Raw genomic sequence first — 18,308 nt, 5'->3', positions numbered from 1 at the left:
ATAGTTGACCAGTAATGTGGTGTTCTACCCCTACTGGGGTCCCAGAACAGTTGGTTGGTTGTCAGACCACATAACCTTTCTTCATGTCCGTATCTCCACTCACTAAGTTCAAATCCTGATGCTCCTTCCCACAATTACTTCTCCCCACAGTACTGGTTGCTTTCTGATGCTCATTTATATGCCTGTTTAACAGACCATAATTCTTACAGCCCTACTCTCCATTTTCTTATCAGACAATTTCATCCCTCCTGTATTCTTTTCTTCCTCCACTTGTGCTTTACACCCCTTGCTTCCCCAAAGAGCTCTTATATACAGCTCCTGATATACAGCTCTTACTCTAAGAAGGCAGAGAGAATGCCATGTTAAGATAATTACTATTATTACTAATTAAGCTGTTAAGGCCTTGACTCCAGTCACTTCATATAAAATATGTATTTTACCTGCACGGTTATAAAAGCTAAGAAATGTTATCATGTGCCAGAAATCCACTATGGACCAAGATCAATTAAAGTATCTTAGGATGACCAAGTTAAAGCATAGTGCAGAAACTTGCACATCTTCCAACTTCAGTCTAGTAAAAGACAGCATCACCTGACATGTCTCCTAATGTTACTGCTTCTTTTCCCTGGGACTTGAAGCTGGTGCTACTTCAGTGCAGGAGAAGCTCCACCCCCTGGGGTAACTGTGTGTTCTACCAGGGCATAGGAATTTCTGTGCACTCAGCACAGATCAGCTCATGTGCCAATACCTTGACCCAAGAAGTGCCAACACTCTGAGCCTGTGGAGAACAGTTCTGTCTAGAAATTTTGTTGGTCCCCAAGTCAGGCAGACTCAGTTCCTTTGCAGCTGCAGTCCTTGCCTTGGATGTTTCCCATAGCAGGTTCATTATCTGCCTTTTCAACTCCTCAGATCACTGTCCAGTCTGTAGATAATGTTATTATGAACATATTGGATGTATTGGCAAAATTGTGTTCCTTAATCTGAGTATAATACACTCAATACTTAAAAATGCAATAGTGGCATTTAAACAGGCAGTCTGAGAATGTCTTTCACCAAGAAAATACAAGACATCAGTGTCTCAGCATAAACTGTATGTTCAAATACTGTACTTACTCCAAATATTCAAAGGCTAACAATGAGCTAATGAAAGGTACGTTTGTTGCAATACTACATAAGTTAGCATCTGGTGACACGCTACATGTTGAAAAGAAAATACACAATGTACAATGTCAAATGGACACAGTTTCATATAAAGAAAGACTCAAGTTTTCTATCCACTAAAGAGAATACCTGTGAAGGCAAGCATGATATCTTTAATGTTGCTTTGTATGTTCAAATGGTAAACAAATACAAAAGGTTTGTTCAGTACAAGGGCAATAAATAGCAAGTGAAACATTAGAAGCAAACAGTAGCAGTATTATATTCAGTTTAAGCTCAGCAATTACTTAACCTGAAGTAGAGAATTCACAGAAATAAGTAACTCCAATAATGAAAACTGAGCTAGGCTGAACCTGAGTAAAGCATTGGCAAATCCATTACAAAGAACAAACTCATACTGGCTCCCAGCTGAGGGACCAGTTGACTAGGAGTCTTTCATCTTTAACTCCTTTGATTCCATTTAACAACATAAAGCACGAGAAGTTAGAGCAAACAGGGTGGCATGAAATATTCCATTGTGTTAGCAGAAGTCTATATTAAAAAAAGCCCACACAAAACACCCTCAAATGAATCTTGGATTTCTTGCACTAAAAATATACAAAGAACATTGCTCCTTTGGAGAGAGTTTATGTTCCCTGTTTGTTCACTCTGTGAGAAGCAGCGGGCAGCATAGCAGCGTGGCAGGGGACTTCTGCCTGGTACCATGAAATCATGGGGCTGGAATGCATTTCAATGGAGCTGTTAGGTCAGGGGATGGGAGCTGTGTGCTCCAAAGTACTGGAGCTGGAAAAGGATAAAAACAAAAGGAGTGAAGACTTCCCAATGGAGCAGAGTGAAAGCCACAAGACATGCAGCTCCAGCCCACAGGCACTCACTCATTCAGACATCTGTAGTAAGCACAGTGTGAGCCTGCTGTTCGTGTGTTTAACTCTGTGTGGTGTGTACACCTACACCAGCAGTGCTGCACGTTAATCCTCATGCCTGTTAAGAGTGCTGCATCTAACAGATGACTTAGCACCTATTTGTTTTCTCTCTGAAAGACCTCTGCAGGGCAATTCTAAACACCACAGTGCATTTCTCAGCTGCATTACCGAATGAAGCTTGGCCCCAAACCCATTAAGATTCAGGTGTTCTCTCACCTAACCTCCCTTTTGTCATGAGATCAACAACTGCCACTCCTTATACTGAAAAAATATCAACATCCAAATGCTCTCAAATAATCAGGAATAAGCATTACATCCTTATCCCAGAGTAGGATGGCTAAAATCTGGTCCTGCCATCCTATAGCATGGCCATATTCATTTTCAATGCAAAACAGGAAGGATGACAGCTTCCAAAAATCCAATTCTGCTCTCTTGGACCAAAGCAGAGCTTTTCTCTGTATGGAAGGCGAGCTACAACTGTCAAGGACTCAATTCAGCAGTCAAAACCACAATCATTCCCTCTCATGAGATAGATGTGCCAGAACTGGAAGATACACCAAAGCTGATAAAGGAAAAGATCCATGCAGATCCAAGCATCCCATGTTACAGACAATTCTTGGTGTCCTGGCTATACATTTCATGTTTAGCTTTATGAATTCTGTCACTGCTGAACACAAGAATTTATTTACCTGTTGGATACACATATTTGCCTGGTACAGCCAAGAAAAAACTGCATCTCAAATATGTAGTAAAATGAGTTGTTCCCCCTTCACAAAAAGTTACAGAAATAAAATCAAGTGAAAGCTTTCACAAAACATAGGTTTTCAGAATCTGTCTTCTTTACAACTTTACAATCTGTCTTCTTTACAACTCCACATAAATATTGCCATCACACACTTGAAATGACAGCAGACAAGCTACAATTATAGGGTAACCTTATGCCTATGCTTTAGTCTCCTTTGGGTTTTAAAAACAGAGAAATGTAGCGCCCATTCAAGGAGGTAGGAGAAAGCTGCCAGTAAACAAACAATTCTCAGGATTGTTTTCTCCTTTTATTTTGGCACAGGCATGTTATAAAATCACATAAAAGCATACATAAAAATGTGGCTGGTTGGAGTCCAGTTAAGACCTATTGTTTAACACAACAAACCATTAAATGATCACATTAATCTTGCCCTAGAAATACAGAGGCTGTGACTGTCAGCTTCTCAATCTACCCAGTCATGGGGGAGACAGACACGTCTTCAAAATCAAATTCAAAGGAGGCTTTTGCTAATTATATCCTTGGAGTGACTGAAGGTTAGGACAAAGCTTTGGACTAACTAGTTTCTTTGGACTTTGTTAATGACTTTATACCAGCAGCCTAACAGATGAGAGATAGGCTTATGCCTCCATCTATATTATAACTTATAAATATTTTAATTTCTAAATAATACTGACTCACAAACTCACCCTGGGCTGAAACAAAGGCAAGAGATTTTAGACCCATACCCCACAATGTTACAAAAAATTATGACAGTATTACAAGAGCAGCTGCAACAGAAATCACCCCCCAAGCCACACCGATGGTTACCATTCACATGCCACAGCATTTAGCTGCTCTGCTTTATTTGAACAGCCATTTAGTCGGGGCAGAACAGGTGAAGAGCCAAGTGAGATCCACAGCATCAGAGCTAATTCTAAACACAGGTGGTGGGCACAACAGAGAGAGCAGGAAGTCGACAGGAGAATCACTGCTGACATGTAGGACAGGGAAGATTGATGGCTTCCCTCTCTAGTTTTCCCCACTGTGTAGGCACGCAGGGGGTGGGGGAAAGGGACGGAGAAGCTGCTGTGCTGGCGACATAACACACCACAAGGCTCCACAGCACCAGCGCTGATTAATGACACTGGAACGACTCAGGAAACAGCAAAGGATCATTCACAGACTTCGCTCTTCTTGTTATAATTTTATTTGTGGGGATTCATTTTGCCCCAGCTGTCCCAAGCTGAAGCGAGTTCAAATTTGCCAGACGAAAAGAAAATGTGGAAGTCAAAGGGAAGAAAGAGCAGCATAAGCAAACACAGACATGCATAAAACACAAAAACTGGAAAATTTGAAATTTCTAACATGAAGATCCTCTCAACAGGGATCAAAAAGGGAAGAAAAATAAAACCAAAACAACACAACCAAAACCTTGCTCCAGCCTTAGAGACAAAAGAAATTCTTTGGCTGACAAAAGTCACCAACTACTGCATCTTTTGCATCTGTCTACAATTTTTTTATTTCCCTTATTAATACTTTGCAACTTCAAAGCTCTGGTTGCTAAAATAATATGCTCATCTGTTAACACTGGCTTAGCAAAACCTGTCTTGAGACAGTTATTAAGCAGCAAAATGAAGGGAAGCCAGACGAGTCACATTTTACGAGCTAAAGCATAAATTTTAAAGCCTAATTGCGACAATTCAAGTATTAATGTTGTTACAGAAAGAAAAAAAATGAAGGAAAAGGAAAACTTAGGAGCAACATATGTATTACATACTTTGTTTCCTTTATTGTTTTTAATGCAATTACTTCTCTGCAAACTTGCTGTAGAAACTTTTAAACGTGCTTATTTTGATCTGATCATTTAATATGTCAAATTCATCTGGTACAAATGCTATTTCAACATGCTTAATTCTTAAAATGAGAGACTAAAGATCTAACATTAAATTAGAAAGAAACATATTTATACCAGAGCAAGTTTTCAGATAAATAGCTTCTGAGTAAAGATTAACATTGCCCAGAAACTGAACTAAATTAAGATTTAAACAGAACTGCCTAGTATCCCTTTCTTGAATGTCAAATGCACTCAAACTTCAGTAGGACTTTAATATTTATATTTCAAATGAAAAACACATTGGAAGGAGGAACATTTACAGCACATACTAACCCCACCCTATAAATTTAACTCTGCCTCTAGGGGTAGCAAAAGAACTCAATGAAGCTGCGGCTGGGTTAGGCTGCCCTCTCACGCTGCCTTGGTACAGATGACTCAGCAAATGGCTCCTTTCATGTGGCTCGCTGCATCCCGCAAGTGGATTCTCTCATTTGCTTTATGAGCCCCACGTGCCACTCCCGGTGCTAATGACAGCTGCACTGACAGACCCGAGCATTATCTACAGCCAGGCTGCCACAGCTCTGCCACCACACACCACAAGGTTCCTCCGGACCTGAGGCAGCCACGGACCCTCCCCTCCCGTGGGGAGTGGAACAGGGGATACAACCTCTGGTGAGGGACCTGGAGGAAGCCAGCAGCCTCGTGGCTCAGAAGAGCTGGCTCCAGTTCTCTGCAGAGGCCTGGGACAAGAACCTGTGCTAAGATTTCTGCAGAGCTGGTGAAGGAATGAAGCACTGGGTCTGCATGCAGCCAACAGTGGCCACCAACCTTACCCTAAACCACAATGCCTTCCTTAGCAAGGACACAGCCTGGTGGTTTTTATTTTTCCTGCTGTGCTCCTTACAGTTCTCCACATCAACTTGAAGGACAGCATGCTAAAGCTCCTGTTCAGAGGTGAGCCATAACCCAGCTACAGAGGTCTAATGCACACTGAAACATGCACTACTTCTGCACCTCCTGGGTTTCAAAGGCGTGCACAGAGCTGCAATTAACGGCCTCAGATAATGCCTGATGCAACCTTAACCCTGATTGCCTCACTGACAGGAAGCTGCAGCAGGAGCTAAGCCTGAACCATCAGCAGGAACATTCTGGCCAGACAGGCAAGGCAAGGTCAGATTGATACACACTGCTTCCAAAACCATCAGATGATACACTTAATGCTCAAAAGCTGAGAATTTGACAGTTCCAGTACTGCAGGCATTGCTTGGAAGAGATGGCACCAGGGAAAAGGACAGGGATAGGCAGGACTACCTTTGTTACACTGTGAAGAACACCCCTAAGATACAAATCCATATAAAAAGTAGTTGACTGTTCATTGAACAACGTAGTTGAACCAGCAACAATTTAAAAAGTTTTCAGGCACAGGTGCTTCCTGGAAGCAGCTGCCCAAAGCATCCATCAGGTTTGGCTTCTTTCTGATCCATATGCAGCCCCACAAAGCACACTGGCATGGAAGCACCAGGCCAGGGAGATCACAGAGAACCTTGTGTTCCACTCTGCAACCTCATGGAGTTACTCTGTATCAGTCAGCTCAACTTCAGTTCCTGGAAAGATACAGGAACAAATAATGAACTGCAAAGAAATTACAGAAATAACAGAAGACATCAGTATTTATCAAGAACTGGTACCTCTCAAAAACACTGATAGCCTGCAACAGCACAAGAGATGCTAGAATAGAAATTAAATACTAAAGGTTATATCCTACTTTTCATTAAATTCCAATACTATCTCAGTTTCCAACAAGATAGAGAAATAGCACCTTGAATACAATATTATTCACTGGGGTGAAACTCGAGAGAAAAAAAATATCCTGAAAACAGCACTTATTGATGGTTTACAGTGGTTGGGGAAAGATATATCAAATACAGTTTTTCAGGGTTTTGTGCTGGTAAATTTGATATCTTTGTATCTCAAAATACGAAATCTAGATGATGAAAAGGAATATTCATTAAATCTGCAGACAAAACAAAGTTGGAAGGATGGTAAGAGCTCAAAATAATCTTTACAAAGCAAAGAAATGGTCTGAAAAAACATTATGCTATTTACCAGGCAAAAGTACACAGATTTATACAGAAAAGTCTACTCAACCACATAAATACAGGAAGGAGAACAGCTGTCCAGGCAACAAGTACAGAACAGAGTCTGAGGTTTGTAATATTTTAAAAGGTGAGCATGAATCAATATCATGCAGCTCCAAAACCACCACATTACTAACTACACCAAAAATTGCACAGGTATATATGAATAGGATGAAAATCCAGGAGACAGAAAACAATTTGCTCAATTTAGTCAGGATGAGGATGGCCTCAAGTTGCAGAAGTTGGATAGTTTTAGGTCCTGTACTTCAAAAGAGTGGTAGAGAGACGCCATAGAATTTCAACCAAGTCCAATGAGTGACCCAATTAAAAAAGAGGAAAAGTCCAAAGGCTTTTTAGTCCAGTGGAAGGAAGACTGTGAAAGTAAAAGGTGTTAAACAATGAGCTTAAGATGAAGTAGAGAAAGATTCAGATCAAATGTAAAGAAAAGTTTCCAAGAGTAAGAAAAACAAAACATTTCAGATGAGTGCTTAGAGAGGTTTTTTATTAATAAATAAATAAACAAATAAAGATGTTGTATGTTGATAAAGATGTATGGGCACTTCATTTTTATTTTGGGCCAGGGGAAACAACGGATCACCCCAAACAGGGTCTGTTCTAGTCCTCTGAGCCCATAGTGTTACATAGGCATGATTAAAGCCAAAGTGAGATGACCAAAGAGGACGGAAAAGGAATCAGAATTTTATTTAGATAGATTAGATCTCATGGCAGTTCAAGATTCAACTCCTTCTAACTGCATTAAACAAAAATGGAAGAATTGAGGCCTTTTCACTGATAGCAGCTGAACACTGACAAGCTTTGAAAAACCATTCTATGTTGTTGAAAGATGGGAAATACAAGTTAACATTTAACACCTATAAACTGGCACACACCCGCATATAGAAATATACATTGCTCAACAAAATAAATGTAATAGCAACAAGTGAACAATTATTTTGTTGTTTATTTTGCTACAAGATACATGTGGAACTATCAAAATGCAGTGAAAAGTGTAATATATTTATAAATTATAGACTATTTGATATATGAAAGGTTGCTGTGATTTTAATATATTACACTCTTCTAAGTACCAAAACCTTAACCATCTTGAAGCAAAACAAAACAGAAGGCTAAACAATGCCCCCACAACTAAATACTTCCCTCACAGAGAAATTAGAGAAGTTTTATGTTTTTGATCACAGTAGTATCCAAATCTCTTAAAACCATCTGATTACTCTTGCTCTCTCTCTGACCTCTAGCTGAAAGAGATTTTATTGTATTTTTTTATATATTTTCTTCAAGTGAGGAGTCAGCTTGCTACTAAGATTGCCCTATGGGATATAAACAAAGAATATCAACTTACATCTAGAAGGATATTTTTTAAAAACTACTTTTTGTTTGGAATTACTACATTTCTTCAGAATATTGTCCTAGAAACTCAAAGAGTAGTTCATTTCCTCTCCATTATTTTATTTGGCAATTTCCTGTAGCACGGAAAAGTTGGCTTTGTTCCACATGGGGCCAAAATTAACACAGCTGTTCAAAAACTTTCACCTTGTGGTCACAGCATGAAATTCATCTCAGGTGAATAGAAAAGTTTTAAAACCACCTGATGGATGTTGAGAGGCCTTAGAATGTGGAAATCCCAGTAAATTCCCTAATGATGCACACATGCACAAAGAAAATGCTACAGCTGATCCTCCTTGTCTATACTGGAGAGAATTCTATGAATTTAAGTTTTTTAGACATAATAATCACACTTGCATAAGGGAATTCTAGAGAATTTAAAAAACTTTTTCTGGAGCTAGACAATTCTCACAGACTGTTGTTATCGTCGCAGGTTGGTCCTGAAATCCCCAGGCTGGGCTGTTTCCACAGAAAGGACAAACAACAGATGAGCAATGGATGAGGGGTACAATGAACACACAAGTGTTCATTTGTGCTCAGGTCAAGAGAATGTAGCCAAGTGGCATGAGAATGGCGACAGCAAGCTGTGACTTGCTTATTAGACAGCTTGAGGCCAGAAACATCAAATGAAAAGTTCCCTAGTTTGTGTGTGACACTCACTGTTTTTCTCGTCCTAAAGAGGAGATGAGATGTTCCTTGCTAACTTACCTGTATTATTCAAACTGGCCCACAGAAAGCCATGCAAATCACCAACTCCCAGTTTGGATGTACCACATGGAGTATATCAGTGTAAAAAAAGCCAATTGTTTTTACTGTTAGTATCCCAGAGATGTACAATGCTCCATTTTCTCTGGGTATTGGCAAGTATTCTGAATACTGGAGACTTACAATGTTTCATGGTCATCACTCTGGAGGGAGTGACAGCACCTCTGGCTGTTGTGATCTGGCTTAATGCTTGATGAGCAAGAGTCAGAGTGCTGACATTGCTTTAACTCTGCAAAGATCTAAAATGTAGATATCGTAAAAAAAGTACCCAACAAAACACTCCAGTGGAAGTGCATGAAGAGCAGAATGTGAACTTGACTGCAGAAATTACATGGGCTAATTTGTTGCCAGCAGAGATGCAAAATGAGATTCAGTCAGGAATTCAGAGGGCTGGACCCCTCATTCCCTTTACATAAGCAACAAAGAGGCTTTGAAATGTTTGAAACTGTTTTGTTCTTCCATGCAAACGGAAAGCACCCTATGGATGCCTATTAAGTAAAGTCTTTCCACATCTTGGCAAGTATGTGATTTCAAGAAAAATATTTGCAAATGGATAACCCAATTCAAGAAGAAGTCAAAGACCACCTTTGAAAGAAACTTTGATGTGGCTATAAAAAGATTATATTTAGGAAGGATAGCATAACGTGGTTCTGTTGTTAAAAGTTTGTACCTCCCTGTAGTTCTTTGCTGTTTTTCATGTAAAAAGCAATGCTGGTAAGCAGAGAAGTGAATGTCCATGAGACATAGGATTAAGGCAGAATCCCTGAAAAGAACTGCTCCCAACTGTTGGATAAAGACAAAACAAGCGATTTAGCAATCTCACTGCCAAAGGACAGGGATATTGGAGCATCCACAAGTGTGAAAGCAAACGACAGCAATAGTTGCTATGTGAATCTTAGGTGAGATCATCAGGAAGCCTGGAATCTTTTACTAACATGGAAACACTACTATATCTTTCCAAAGGTACAGCTATCACACACAGATTTCAAAGTCAGAACTATGCACCTAGCAAAAGGAAAAGATGATGGTGAGACTAGGAAGTTGTGAAGACTTTTGCAGCTTACTTTCTTTTTTAACGCTGTTCAACAACCTTCAAATGAGATTAACAGGTCAGCCAGACTGAGGACAACACTATACAGACCAATATACAATAATCAATTGTTACAGAGTGTATGCAATCAGAAACAACAATGATGGGGTTCAGAACAATGCATGTTCCATCTGTCAGAATGGAGAATGCATGCAATTTCATCTCCTTTCAGCTTCTGAATACTTCTGGGAATTGGAAGAATCTTACAGAAACTCTGTGCTTCAAAAATGGAAATATAGCCCTATCCACCCTAGGATCTTTCTGCACAGAAATGTAAATATTGTCACCCACCTACGTAAGTGAATGAAATGGGTTTACCACGCTTTGAAATACCAATAAGAAGCATTTAATTCACCTTCTAATCTGTACTGTAAAGCTCCAAACCACTTATCCATAAACAATACAGGTAGCCTAAACAAAAATAAATTCCTAGTGTGAACAGTTATGAAAGTGTAATCTAAATACAATGAAGCATAGAAGGGTTTATAACATGAACTATGTGCAACACCACGAAAACTGAGGAAACCCCTATTTTTAAACTTCACACAAGACTTATTCTTCATTCAGTTATTGTGCAGACATCACTGAAACAACTGGGTCAACTTCACCACTCTATTGCTTTGTCCAGCTACAAGGAGCAGATGCATGCCCTAGCATATTTCAAAGAACTTGAAGCTAAAAGTAAAAGCAGATACTTCATTTCTGGTAGCAATCATCACATTTCAGCACACGAATGAGGGAAATGAAAAACTAAGTATATATATTTTATAGTCTATTTTTGTGGGTATACTTATATACAAATAGGTATCTCTTTCCTCTCCCATGCAACAAGAACTTCAGCGCACTCTCAAGGTGGATATCTATCTCATGGGGCAAAAATACATTTAATCCTGTCCAGTGGATATATAGATTTGCCTGATACAGGAGAAAATTATAAAATCTGCTATGTGATTTGTCTGAGTTGGGGCTTCCAAGAATGATACTGTTAGTCAAGGGCTCAAATAATCAAATGGAAAACAATTTCAATTCACTGATTACAAACACAGCAAAACTAAAAAAAATTTATGATCTAAGGGGACTTAACTGACTTGGGGTTTTTCTTCACTTCAGCTTCTGATCCTGCTGCAATTTGAGTGAACTCCACAAAATGTTTGTTCATCTAACATTAGAGTCGCAGCATAAACCACAACTTGTGTCATGGAAAAAGTAATTGTTAAGTGTCTAGAATAGCACTTGCTGTACTAGCAAATGGAAATTCTATCTGCCAATGAGCCAGCATTAAAATGGGACCCCAGTCTACTGTCTAGAAACAGAGGTGATCTGCTGCAGACTGACTCACAACGCTTGTTCAGCATACGCACTGGAGAAATTCACACCAAACTTCAACATCCACGATGGCCAGAGTAGCATCCTTCATTAAACTCACTAATAAAATCAGAAGTCTCTCAAGAGAAAAAACAGGCTTAGTCAAGACACTAAAAGCAAGGGCCAGAGGGGGAAAGAATGGAGGGACTCTACCCAAGTCCTGTCAAAATGCCAGAATAAAGGGCTGTTTTCTGCTCAAACAATCTATATTTGCCAGATTTTATTGTTAGAACTCCATTATGAAATGAATAGGACCCGTTCACGCCTCAAAGATCCTTCATGTCTGTTTACAGTGGGGCTCTCTCTGTGCAGCTACAATAGTGGTCAAAAACCAGTAAAGACAAGGCACTAAGCAAGGCAAATCACAAGAAGTCTCTCTACAACTGGAAGTCTAATAAATCTGTGTGGAAACCTGAGATCTCTCAAATCCAGTGAAAATCCAAGAAATGTATATTCTCACTGTGTACTAAGTGTACTAACTTGCCTTCCATTCTGAAAATTATACAAAAGCTAATGATTTCATTCTTGCATAAAGAACTATTCCACTGCTTTATCTGAAAAAAAAGCCAGTCTCCCTAGAGGATTAAATATATTTATATTATATAGCTATTGTTTACCTATTTATTTATTTAGCTAGTTAGTGATTAGAATAAAAACAAATGACTGATTAGGAAAAACTTCCATTCCAACCCGAATAGAAAACACCAGTTTTAATCCAAAGGCTGGAATATGTTGCTAAATCTAGTTGATTTCATAAGGATCTGAGTAACTAAATAACTTTCAGTATCTGTGCCCAATAACAATAGTAAAAAATATTAAAATTCAGGAAAATAGGAAATAAAAAATAAAAGGCACCGATTTCTACAAATGAATCCACATAGAGGCTACCTTACTTGAAAAGAATTTCTCAAATCACTTCGATCTTTCCTAAAGCTCCTGTATATTACAATATATTTAACCAGCCCATATTGGACACCAGGAAACATAAGGGTATTTGCATTTCCAGCCCTTTTTCCTCAGTCAAAACCATTTTGCTACTTCCAACCTTAATGTTCTCTAGAAGAAAGAGATGCAACACAGGGGACTGTCACAATCATAAATTCAGAGCAAGCACTTAAAAATCTGCCTGCTCATCCATCAATTTCAGCCCACAAGTGTCTGGACAGGCATTCTGAAGTTGACCTGCTGCAGTAACCTGTGTATGTGTGCAGCTTGTTACATGCACCTGGGGACTCATTTCATTAATTGTTAACAAAGTGACCCCTATGTGACAGCAACAAATTCAAGATGGGAACATGGATGCATTTAAATTGTTTGCATTTCATTCATAACACATCTGAATGATTCTGAAAATGAAGCTCTCTCTCCCACTGTAGTTTTAACTACAATCTTTGAAATCCTTAAGGATTAGGGTATGGTAATTTCAGTTACTTCCTTTCTCTGCAGCCCCATATGGTAACCATAGCTAAAAATTTTGAAGATTTTATTTGCAATCTGGTAAAAAGCATTTTAATGGTCTTCTCCAAAACAACCCTTCAATTTTTACCTAAATGCCTTTTTTTCACAACCATCTTTGTTAAAAAATATGAAACATGACCAGTCATTAACATGACTAGCACAGTAAAAATAGTGATCAGGTGGCCTGAATACAGAAGGAACAATACTTCCTCAAAAAAAGTAAATCAAATTTCACCAGACCCAAACAATCTGAAGATCTCCTCTTAAAGTACCGACAGTACTGGCCAGAATCACTGAGGTTCACAGAAGCCCAGCAAAGTATCAGAAAACCAAAAACGGAAAAATGGCATTCCCATCTTCAAAAATACAGGAAAAGAGGAACAGTCTGTGAAGTAGTCTGCTTACCATCAATACTCAGTGAACACCATCCATCTTTTGCAATTCCCTAGAAGATAACTAGAGGAAAACAACAGCAAATGTGGATTTGCTAAGAGCAAGGCATGCCAGACTAGTCTGACTGGCCTTGAGACTCATTAGGCTGCCACAGCAGGGGAAAATGCAGTAAAGGCTTCTTGATTTTAGCACCACCTTTGGCCACTGTAAAGCAAACCAGAGAAACTACATTCAGGGATTTATACTGTGGTATTTTTTAATAGATATTGACTCAGGTAAAGAAACAGATACATTCCTAAATGAACTGCTTAGATTACCACTATATTGGATTCCTTGGATTTGAAGATCCTGTTCTTAGTCAGTGGTCCTGACTTAACATTCACCAGAGTTATTTTCTGTGCAACACTCACCATTTTCTCTTTGTATAACCTGAACAGCATGCACTAGAGTCAGTGTCCTGAGCTCCATTACACCAAATCCAACTTGGAGTGCCAGAAAAAAAAAAAACAACAACAAAAAAACCACCAAACAAACAAACAAAAAAACCCCAAAAAACACCAAAAACCCCTAAATTCTAGCACCAAAGAGGAAAGGATTTTGTGTAAAAAAACATCAACACTTATGGCTGGAAGATGCAGTTCTGTACCACATAATGCTAACAGAGAATCCACTTTCTGATGCATCGCTCCTTGAAAGTTGACAAGAGATGAAGGTTGTAGGACATCAAAATGTCCAGCTTAGCAACAATAATACAGACACTGTAACAGATCATGTGTGGAGGCAAGGCAAGGCTTTCCTACCAAAGAGGAAGTCTAGGGTAGGAGAAAAGGTAGCAAAATGAAAAGTTCTTGTTTTCTTTAAAGGATATTCTCAGGAAGAAAAGCAATACAGGCATTACAGTATCCTTACAGTAATTGTAATAGTGATAGCTACTCTGATACTAGAAAAGAAAAATTATGCACAAGACTCCTGATTTCTTGAAGGCAAATAACATCTAAATGTGTCCTTCCAGCTGAGTGTCTTGAAAGCCATCTAGTGATGCATGAGACCATCAAAAGCAAGACCTTGCCATTCTTCTACTTCCCCTTCGCAGCCAGGACTAAACCCAATCCATGTTTCATCAGGACATACACCAACAACCAACTGACTCATTTTAGATTAAATTTTCCTACTGACAGGTTATGCCATAGTTGGATTTCTCATGATTTTATCAGTAATTCCCTGGAGTTCCTGTAGCTGCCATTTTTAAGAGTGTCTCATCAAAGAAACAGACTTGATGAAATGACTTTCTATAACCCTGGCTTAGAGAGCACTGAAGAACAGTAAATCAGGGAATTTGAAAGAAAGCTCTTAAAAGTTAAGATACCCCAAATGTAATTAATCTCTCCAACAAAACATTACTTTCTTCTTAATCACATTTATTATGCCTACATATTTAAGTTGTGTGCTAGGAATATGTAAAACAAAATGTACAGAGCAACTTTTCCACAGCATGGTAAATCAAGCAGAGGGATGAACTGTGCACTACAGTGAAACAAAGCTGAAGCCACATAAATTATGTCTTCTGGTGACTATGACTGCATTATTGAACACTTAAACATCAAAACTATAAGGGTGCCAGTAGACACACTGCTCAAGCTTGAAGGCAAACTTTTTTTTCCCAGCTTGAAATTTGAATATTCCTCATTAGCAGGCAGCAAATACATGATCTGTTCCAATTTGTCTATTGTAGTAGCTGGACCACTCCCGAGTCCAGCCTGGCAACAGGAAGAGCGCAAACAAGGAAGCCACTTTTCCTCCTCAATTCTTTTGAAGATGCAGTGAAAGTACCACTGCAATTCCAGTGCAATTCTTTCCAGACAGACATAAGAGGGGACTTAAAAGTGAGAGAGAAAAGGGACAAAATCCCACAACACACTGGACTTGCAAATTTAGCACCAGAGGAACAACTTAAATTACTGCTGTTACTTGAGTGTGGGTGACCTGAAGCTACACAAAGCTGGTCAGAGCACGGTGCTAATAACACCAGGGTTGTGGCTTCAATTCCCATATGGGTTTTACTTAAGAGTTGAACTGGATGATCCTTGTGGGTCCCTTCCAACCCAGAATACTCTGTGAATCTGTGAAGCAACACTAACTTTGTGGGGGTTTTATTTATTTATTTTTTTAATGAAAACATTAAAGAATAACAGGAAGGAATTACATTTTCAGACCTATCACACCTTTAAGACATCATGGCAACAGCAAGCAGGCTATAAAGCACCTGGTAAGTAATCTTGACCTGATAGGTGACTCAGAGGTCGCAAAGAAATGCACATCAGAGTAAATATTAAAATACAACATGAGCCATGTTCACTCAGAGCACATTTCTTTATTATGCAAGAAAAATGAGATTTCTTTGCTGGAGGAATGAAAGCAGGGGAGGGCATCTGTTGTGATACTGAACAGAGCCAAAAGAGTCACCATTTGCATCAGGAAAGATAAGCATATTCAAATCCTTTCAACATTTTTCAAGGAACATTTGAGTTCTAAAAATAATGAGTGGTTTGAGGTATCTTTGGCAGACCTGCTTTGCTGCATATTACAGGGGCAGTGTAACTGTTCACATTTTAAGTGTGAGAAATCTAAGAAGACTTAGGCACATGAAATGAAATTAAAGCACCTCAAGACATGGAAACACCCAACAAGCTTATTGAGGATGCCACATTGAGATTCTTTAGCTCTTTTATATTGCTACAATTCAACATAGTCTTAAATATATATTTTTTGTTTCAGAATTCATTTAAGCAGAAACCTTACTTCTGCCTCACACTAACAACTAATAGGAAGAACACAGCTGCTAAGTGAAATATCAGTTATCAGAGCTTCATATGGCATAATCTTCCTCTTTTGCTTTCTCTCTACCTCCTCAATAGAAAGGGCAGAATCAAGGTCATCAGCTGTTTTAGAACAAAATGAAATATGCCTTGACTTTTTAATTTTAAGAATCCTGGTTCTGAAATAGTCCTGCAATGTGTAGTTTACCCGGTTCACTACCATATACACCAACTTTTTGTGCATTAGTGTGTGTTACAGCTTGATGCGCTCAAAATATCAACTCCATGGCTGAGAATAACAGAACCCACTTGCTGCAAAATCACAGACAATACAGGTTACACCATGAAACGGAAAGGAATCTTTGATCTTCTGCTTACCCTATTTCTTCTCACAAGTAATATGAGACATATCTACTCTGGCAACCATTCTGAATAATGTGTTCCATTATTGAAACATACCATACTATCCAGGATTTGGATGACATGCCAAAAGCAAGATTTTAATGAAAAAGCCAATTGTCCAACTAGGGGAAACATTCTCTAAAATGATGCAATGTTAGTACTACTGTCATCAAATTCTTCCACTTATTTTAAAAACAAGGCTACGAGCTACAGAAAAATTTAGATTTCTAAGGCAAACCATTCATAGGTGTAAAACTATGAAGGAGGCTGCCTACGAAGATGACACTGAATATATACTTACCTGACCTGGCTGATTGCTTGAGGTTATCTTACAAAATACAATCAAAGCAATCAGTTGCCCCTTTATTTCAATTTGCTAATAGAATGGGGGGAAATGAGAGCGGGGAAGGCTCCTGATGGGTTACAGTGAAAATCCCAAATATATTAAAGAAATTCAAACACTACACCCGGTTGAGGTCGTGCAAGTACCAAGGGGAGGGGCTGACATACATCCATTCAGACACTTATGAGGTTTGGTTTCTTCCTTCCTGCTGTAGAAGACAGGAGTTTGTAGACAGTAGGTGCATTTCAAATCGAAAGGCAAGAAGCAAAGACCAACGCTGAAACCTCGCACAACCCCAGCGGTACCGCAGCCGGCACTTGCCGGCTCAGGCCTCCCTCTCTCCCGCTCCCCGAGTGCCCCTACGGCTGAGCGGAGCCAGCGAGAACCAGCCGGGAAGCGGGAATGACGAGTCGAGAAGCGGAAGAGACAGACAGAGAACCGGGAATGCCGGCGGGGAGCGCGGCTCCCTGAGGGGAGGCAGAGCCGGCCCAGCCCCGCCCCGCGCCCCCCGCTCTGCGCATGCGCGGAGCCGGCCCGCGGCACGGGGCGGGATGGCGCCGCGGCTGGAGCGCGGGGCTCGTCCCAGGCCGGGCACACCGGGAAGCGGCGGGGGAGATGCCCCAGGCCGGTTACCTGGCCGAGGGTCCCGCGGTGTAGGGCCCGGATCAGGCCACTCGGTGTCGCCATGGCAAAGGCGGGAAGGAAGAGGCGGGGGGGAGGGACACGGGGCAGGAGCCCCGCAGGTTCCGCGCATGTCCCGCAGGCGCGGTGCGGAAGCGGCCGCTGGCGGGGCGCGGTTACCGGGAAGGGGCGGCGCTGGCAGCGGCATGGGCACAGGCCCTTGTGGGAGTGAAGGTCATCGCTTCCCGGATTCCATGGTTGCTGCTTCACCTGCGGGGTGCCCTTGGAACGGCTCCTCTCAGCAGCGCGTCCCATCCGAGGCCTCCTCCACCCCTGCATCCTTCCGGCTGCCTGGGCTTGCCCACGGCAGCTTTTCCACGGAGAGATAGGCAGCGAGGCCGCTGCTGGAAAGTGCCCGCCTCTCCATGTCCTGTCAAACTAACTAAAGCCAGCCCCCGCAGAAACCCCCCAAGCTGCTTTCTGCCCTCAGTCTGCTCTGCTCTGCCCGAAAGCCGAGGCAGTAGCAGCTCTCGCTGTCCAGCACCTCAGACGCAGCGTGTCCCCAAATCCAGTCTTTGTGCCATGTCTCTTCCATTGCGCCACGTAATAGAACCAAAGCGAGAAGCACCGAAGTTATTAATGAGGTATGGCAAGTTCCTGAGGAAGTTGTACATGAACTCGTCTTCACAGCTCCTGTGCAAAAGGTGCCTGGTTTCTCCCCAGTTCATTTCTCCCCAGTTCAATGCCCAGGCTGGGAAGCCGCAAAAGGCTTGTTGCCAGTGTCCCGGTGATGCGAACCCAAGCTCTTCTGCAGGTCTGCAAACATGTGAGACAGTGTCTGTGGGAATCTGCT

At 40.7% G+C, this 18,308-nt stretch overlaps 1 protein-coding gene across 4 annotated transcripts in view; it reads right to left on the bottom strand.

Annotated features, from left to right (window-relative positions):
* Positions 1 to 17,848, bottom strand: part of WARS2 (tryptophanyl tRNA synthetase 2, mitochondrial) — a 44,376-nt gene extending 26,528 nt beyond the window's left edge. For all 4 annotated transcript variants that reach the window (XM_054627824.2, XM_077174237.1, XM_077174238.1 and 1 more), the window contains exon 1: positions 17,468 to 17,848. In XM_054627824.2, coding sequence (XP_054483799.2) covers positions 17,468 to 17,794 — 327 coding nt within the window. In that variant the 5' untranslated portion in view covers positions 17,795 to 17,848. The remainder of the gene's footprint in view (positions 1 to 17,467) is intronic.
* Between the last annotated feature and the right edge of the window lie 460 nt (positions 17,849 to 18,308).

This window comes from Agelaius phoeniceus, chromosome 2, assembly GCF_051311805.1.
Source record: "Agelaius phoeniceus isolate bAgePho1 chromosome 2, bAgePho1.hap1, whole genome shotgun sequence".
NCBI classification, from domain to species: domain Eukaryota; kingdom Metazoa; phylum Chordata; class Aves; order Passeriformes; family Icteridae; genus Agelaius; species Agelaius phoeniceus.
The sequence above is the reverse complement of the archived record's forward strand: the minus strand, read 5'-3'. Positions and strand labels throughout refer to the sequence as shown.